We start from the raw sequence: 7126 nt of genomic DNA on the forward strand, positions 1-7126 counted from the left end.
CATTATAAAGCAGGGCTGAGTGCTGGTGCTTTCTTACCTGATGAGGGCTTGGGGTACATCCTGTGGAAAAACAAGAGGAAAGCGTAGAAGGTAAAGGCCAAGCCTCCAAAGATCATCCCACAGACCAGGAAACTGTAGCTGCCCTGATCATGTATAATCTGCAATTGGAGGGGAAAAAAAAAAGGGAACAGACATGTCGTCATAGCACTCAAATACCTAATTAGCATTCAGTAAGAGCTTTACTGTTTGACAGTTCAAGGGTAATGCACTGCTTTTTCCCAGCAGCCATCCAAAACCAGGACTAAGATTTCTACTTAAAAGTTCCCGTCAGTTTTTGGCATGCCTCGTCTACACTTACCGATCCCACCAGTAACTGTAGTACCATCTCTCCAATTCCAGCTCCAGTCACTAACACGGTTGTGGCACAACCTGCAAAGAAATAGTGCAAGTGGTGTTGGCAGGAACAGGTGAAACAGCCAGCAGGATCAGCCTGTAGCTTCTTTAAACTGCTCTTTCATGGATCTCTCCGTACGAGATTTAAAAATACTTAATGTATGTTCCCATCTAGGGTTGAGAATGCCTCTTCTAATCTGCGGTAGTACAGAAAGGTAAAAGTTTAAGCCAAAAAAGCCATCTCCTGTTCTGTCACTCGTCTCTGTTGGCAGAGGCGATGTTGCTTCTTGCTGGAAGGACTTTCATTCTTCTGTATCGCTGCCCCAGAGACGGAGGTTGGCCAGCTCTTACGGGAGGTCTCTGCCAAACTCTAGGAGTTTCAGTTCACTGATAATCTGGATGAAGTTTTCAAAACTAGCTCCCTGTAAGCCTCTAAAGCAGGCGTTCTTGTCAGTCCCCGAGAGCCCTAAAGCTACTGGAAACTAAGAACCAGTCTGAACCCCTGCCTGGAGAAGTTATTAGTACAATGAAGCCGGGATTTGTGCAGTCTGGTTTTCTGACTACAAGCTTGAATAAACATTGCATTAAAAAGCAGATCTTTCTTCCAGGCCTCCTAGGCATCCCTGAAGAGGGGAGGCGTTGCTAGGTCTGATGGTATCTGAGCTCTAGTCTTGAACACCCACCTGCTTTCAAAGTCTGCCAGGCGTGCCCGAATCCCCGCTCACCTTTGTACTGCAGGATGTCCTCAGTATAGGCAAGCATGCTGGGGAAAGTGCTGCTGAGAAACAGACCCAGAGATGCCGTCCCCACAAACAAGAAGACAACGCTGTAGGAGAAAATCAGGAGCAGGAGGAAGGTTATCAGGACTCCAACCTGCGAACAACACACACAGAGTCAGGAGGAAGGTAAATGCCGAGTGGCAATAGGCTCTAGATTTTTTTTCTTTTTGTAGAAAATAGTTTGGAAAAGAAGACAAACTATACTGAAAAATGATCACAATCTCTGAAAAAGTGAAGTAAGTAGCCAAATAAAATCCATCTACCTTTACAGTAAAGAATTTGGTACTTTTTATAACAGGACTTCAAGTGACTATATACAATTCATCTGTCTCGGCTTCATTAGGTGGAGACTTAAGATCGTATCTGAAAAAATACTTTTTCTCTGCAGCTTTAAATACAATAGTACTGCTACTGCCATAATATTTACATGTCTCAATCACTAATAAGTCTTATGCAGCACGTTAAAGAATTAACTCACTCAATAACTGCTCAGAAACCAGTCACAGCAGTAAAGCCAAAGAGCCAACTTAGATTGAAACAAGCTTGCCCTCACCTCTGGCTTGCTGTAGTGCACAAGTAACAGCAAAAACATCCAAGATGCGCTAAGTTAGCTAGCCATGGCACAGAGAGTCAGCAGAGGGAGCTCTGCAATACCAACGCAAGTTACTTTTTCTTAATTGTTTAGGCCCTGGTTATGGGCGTGTGCATGTACACAAGAGCAACTTGGATTCTAAAGGAATTGAATTCAAACTGCAGTTTGCTGTAATGCTGAAGTGACTGCCAAGAGCGGGGGTATCTTACCAACGAGCAAGCATTGCACAAAGGCTTCAATGTTAGTCAAATGAATTTGTGTTTTTGGATGATACTGCTACCACTGCCTTTAAGGGGAAGTGAGAAGGCTTCCATTCAAGGCTGGAGGCTATTCCCTCTTCTCTCCAAATATTAGCAGCAGCTAAAGTCGTCCTGTCCTCAGGTTTGTTAATAGAGCAATAGTGCAGTTCAGACAAGTGATTAAGCCAGTAGCATGCATCAAGGAGATGCACGGGACTGTTCGTATCAGATACCCGAGACAGATCTGCTGATGCTGAGCTTCCCCTGCTCCCATGTAAGTAGTGACTATGTGCCAAAGTAGGAGATTACGCTCATTTTTAAAATAATTGCATTTCATTTGGCTGTAGCTATTGGTATCCAAGTTCAGTTTTTAAAGCGACAGCAGCAAGGTGCTGAGCAGGCTGCCTCACCTGCCTCCTGTCTGCAAAAGACATTGGCCTAAATCTTCAAGACGTCCCAGTGTGAACTGTCACTCCTGTTTTCCCACCACCCTGCTATATATTCTTGGCCTCGCAATACTAAGTGTGAAACTTGCTACCAAAATAACTTCTGGTTTAAATAAATTGTAAATTAACTGCCTTCTCACTTGTTTCTTTTCTTCTTTTTTTGTAAGAAGTGTAAATGGGAACAACTCCCTCCCTGTTGTCTGTCACATCCTTACATGCATCTTTCTTATACAGCCTTAAAGGACTCCTTCCCCTTTCTTCAAGAGAATGTGTTTTATTAATCTAAGCAACCTCACAGCACATTGGTTTCTTTGACAGCTGCTACAGTCTAAGCAGAGACTTTACTGAACTATCTGCCTTCCCTTTCCCATGGCTGACATGGGCATTAATGTCCCTGTAGATGCCAGAGAAGACAGTGTGCAAAGTAAATAAAGTTGGCAGACACTTTACTAGGGGCTTTGACACATCTAACGTTAGATTAACTGAGAAGCAAGCTCAGAAAAGCAGTGCATCGAGTTGTAAGTCTTCGCTTCCTCGTGCACCGGAGTCAGCTGCAAACACGCAGAGACAGCGATGCGCAGAAGTATCTGCCTGGTGCAGATCTACCAGTCCTGCACATCAAACCCCAAACTAGACAACATCTTGGAGGCAAGCGGAAGAAAACCGCAATAGAAACAGCCTTACCACATTGATGAAGACCATAGTTGCCGGCTTCATTCGGTAGGACACAGGGATGGAGATGAGCCTGCCCAGGGTGATGAATCCCCAGAAGAGGCTGGGCAGGTAGCCGGCCACTTTGTGTACTACGGAGAGAGGCTCCTCCACCGCATAGCTGTAAATGAAGCCCGAGTACTCTCCCTGCGGGGAAAACAAAACAGCGTGTCACACTGATGTGATGACTTACAGGCTTTGCAACTTTAACTTCAACCTGTCCCTCAAATAGTCACAATATCGTGACAGTGCTGGAGAGCCCACTTACGGATTTGCTACCAAATCTCAGTGAACTTTGTTCCCGAGGGTTTGCAGCTGGAGGCAGGCTTCCACCAGAATTAGAACACAGGACTTAAGTCAGTCTTGCCCTTTTAGGAGAGCTTAACAGCATTACTAGGTAAAATGCATGCTAGGCTCCTATCTGTAGAGATGCTCTCCTCCCTAGGGACTGGCTTGTCCTTTTGGAATTGCATACTCTTATACCGTATCACATTAAGAACCCAGAGTTGATCATCCTTGAAGATGGAGGCCCTGGAAAGTTCCCGTATCTGACAGCTGCTTTGCGTAACCCCGCTCATCTTTCAGGACCCTATTTAATGCCCTAGTAAGACCCAGCAGTATTTTACCGTGAGGGGACTGAGACAAAGCTGTTGAAAGAAAAAGAACAGCAACTTGCGAGCCTTCCTCGCCCAGACAGAAGCGCTTCACACGGCGAACGCTGTGTGGCTGCGCCGGCCAGGGACATGCTGCTAGGCCACTACAGAGAGACTGCACCATCCCCGCATGCTCTCATCTTGGATTTTGAGGGCTCAGGGGACTCATCAAACAAAGAGCCACCATTTCTTACGAAATAAAACGAAGCTGTTCTTGCCTCTTGGCTGAAGTGAGAAGAGACCTCCACTGCGTACAAGTAGACAACATCACAGCTCTAGCTCTAAACTGGCCAGGTTAGTAGCCGTAGCAATCTAGCTGCAACAACACAGAGCCTAGGAGAAGCCACAAAACCCTCCCAAGAAGCAGGGCACGTATCAGCCTGACTATAATTAACTTTGAACGAACTACCTTGGGAACCAGACCGCTGCACTGGCAGACCCTCAGGTCCAGCCCACTGCAGGCAGAGGACATGGGCTGGGTTTGGGCTGTTACAAGTGATTTTGGAAGGAAGAAAGCCGTATAGCTTTGCTCAGACAAGATCCCTCCATCAGCTGAACTCACCACAATCCCATCAGTCATGAAGAGAACAAGAGCCCCAGTGATGTGGACTGCGAAGTAGGTGTAAGAAGCCCCTCTGAAGTTTTTGCTTTGGCAGCAGCTAAATAAGTCATCATGACCTGGTGAAAAACAATGCAAAGCAAACTTAGCTGGAACGTCCCCCTGGGGCTGGGTGGTTGCCAGCCCGCAATGGGGATTTGTTTTGCGCTCAGCTGCACGTCAGATTCATAGAGGACCGTGAACAACGTGGAGCACTGCTAACCTCTGCTGGCACAACCTCTTTCTTTACCTACCTCTAAACTTTCAGAAGGAAGACGGGTATGCTTACGGGCTGCTGTCCACAGACTGGGATCCTAGCTCTCCAGGATACTTGCTACTTCTCTTACTGTAGCTGCTTGTGCTCCTCTTCCCATTTAGGAGCTCCGCACTGCTGGCCCCCCTCTTACAGTCAAGCCCATTCGACCACAGCACTCGTGCTCAGAGCCCCTCGTCCTCGGTACCACCACACAGGAGAGTCCTGCCCAGGATAGCTCACGTTCCTCAGATAAATGATATTTAACCAAAGAAGCCAACTTTGGGAAAGAGCGATAAACACGCAGCTAGTCTCGCCTCCTCTGAATAGAACACTGGGAGCCACAGCCTGCCAAAGCTGGGGGTCAGGACCCCAGGAATTCCCGACTCTCCCGTCCTCGTGCTCATATCACACCACTCTGGGACGTGCAAAGGGCTGGTGTTAAGGTAACAGCACCTGGAGTCCTGTGCAGGTGAGACAGTTGCTCCTGCATGGCAAAGATGAAATTCTCCCTACTTCTATAGGGAAGGAGGGATTTCGCCAGCACAGACGTGTCTGTCAAAGATCACAGCAGTCAGCATACAGCCTTCCTGCTTCTCTAGGGATTAATCTCAACTGCATTTAAGAGGAAGACGGAGATCTGAAGACCATGAAGCTCCAATGGGTTGTATGAAAATGGGCAGCTGGGCTGAGGAAAGAAACCGTCAGTGTCTCAGCTAAGGGAAATGCTATCAGATGAGCACAACCGTATCAGACACCAGAGAACCCACTCTGTTAGGGACACCTGGGATCCTTCCCTGCAGCACCTCACCACATCTCTAACTGCCTCCACCTTCAAGTATTCCCTAAAATTTCCTTTTATTGTTCAGGTAAAGCCACCTCTTCTGTAATAACACTAAACGCTCCTGTGATAACCCTGAAATACGATTACTTCTGAGATTCATTACTTAGCTGAAGAATTTACTTTGATATGTTTCTCTTGGGTAGCAAACAACAATGTTACTATTGTCCCCAAAACAGGGTGTAGTCACAAGTTCAAGAGCAAACTATTGCTGGAGATTAACTTTTCCCCTCAAACAAGGGCGCTGTCCTTATTTCTTTCAGACTTATAAAAAAAAAAATTAAAAAAAAAAAAATCAGCATTCTGCACTGCGATGACCACTTTTAAACTGAACAGTCAGCGGAGCCAGCTCAAAACCTGACTGAAAACCAGAAGGAAACAAAGGGGCACAACTTTCACGTGTGCTTAAACGACCTGGGAGCCCAGGTTTAGTTTTAGGACAGCTTGGAGAAAAGCAGCCTGGAGTCCCAACGGCAGGATACTCATCTCCATTCAGGGGTTACGATCCCATCTAATTCAAGGGCAACTGGGCACCAAACTGTCTGTTTGGATTGTTTGGGTACTTCTGGATTACATTCATGTGTATGTTTTGGAAAGTTTCCTCCTTAGACAATAGCGATGGATCTCACTTGTTAAACTCAACAGAGACACGCAGAAATACGGCCTTTTTCGCCCCCTGCTCACCCCCCGTTCCTCCAAACCCGTAAGAGAGGTGCCTCCAGCTCACCTCCTGCTGCGTGGGGTCTCTGCACAGCGGCCGAGAGATCGTCCTTCTCCGTGGGCCGCGTTTCCATCGCCAGCTCGTCGGCCGACAGCAGCGGGGGGCTGCTGCTGTTGAAGCACGGCACCATCCGCTCCTTGTAGAGCAAGAAGAACACCGCGATGGGGACCGGCAGCTGGGGAGGAACAGAGAGGGGCAGGTAAGCGTGACAAGCCTCGCACAAAACACAGTCCAGTTCCCCAGTCGCAACGGCCTTTTAGGAAGCTGCACTCAGCATCTGCGATAGATGTGCCCGAATTAACCTCCAAGAGCAAGGACAGAGGCTGGCAATGGGGTAAGGAGCCACTGCAGGAGGGACGGAGGCGTGTTAGGGGAGCTAGCAGGGAGGGGGGGGAAAGAAAAAAAAAACCCAAGTTGAGAGCAAAGATCCCCTACCTGGAGCACGGCTGGGGCATCCCCTGCCAGTCCCTGTGGGATGTCAGGTGGGCTGGGGACCATTCACCTGGGATGGGGGACAGGGACACTGGAACAGAAGGCACCTAAATACAAACCTCATGAAGAACCGTACCAGCCCTCCAAAACCAAAATGTTCTGGTTTCCAAGCATTTGGCCACTTCTGCCCAAAGTGGCCAGAATAAAATAATAAAGTAGCTTCCCACGGTGGAGAGCAGAACAGTTTTAATGGGAGACCTTCCTGTGGCTGAAATTCTTTGTGAGGGAAGAGCAAGCTGCTCCAAGACCTGCTGTGCCCATCTCCAGCCATTAGCAGAGGTTGCTCAGCATCTCGTAAGAGATGAGCTCGTGGTTCCCAGGCCAACGACGACAGCACCGCTACAGCCGAGCCGCTTCAAACAGCCCCTCAGTACAGCCTCTGCTGAGGGACCTGGGACTGAAGAGCCG

At 47.9% G+C, this 7126-nt stretch overlaps 1 protein-coding gene across 1 annotated transcript in view; it reads right to left on the minus strand.

The window, feature by feature from the left end:
* The window catches only part of MFSD4 (major facilitator superfamily domain containing 4), a 15074-nt gene that overhangs the window by 1841 nt on the left and 6107 nt on the right, over positions 1-7126 (minus strand). Inside the window, exons 4-9 of the mRNA XM_009327435.1 lie at positions 6233-6401; positions 4376-4491; positions 3134-3307; positions 1119-1266; positions 359-429; positions 38-158 (exon numbers count right to left, since the gene is read on the minus strand). Of these exons, the coding sequence (XP_009325710.1) occupies positions 38-158; positions 359-429; positions 1119-1266; positions 3134-3307; positions 4376-4491; positions 6233-6401 (799 nt within the window). The remainder of the gene's footprint in view (positions 1-37; positions 159-358; positions 430-1118; positions 1267-3133; positions 3308-4375; positions 4492-6232; positions 6402-7126) is intronic.

Source organism: Pygoscelis adeliae, unplaced genomic scaffold (assembly GCF_000699105.1).
Source record: "Pygoscelis adeliae isolate BGI_AS28 unplaced genomic scaffold, ASM69910v1 Scaffold197, whole genome shotgun sequence".
NCBI classification, from domain to species: Eukaryota; Metazoa; Chordata; class Aves; order Sphenisciformes; family Spheniscidae; genus Pygoscelis; species Pygoscelis adeliae.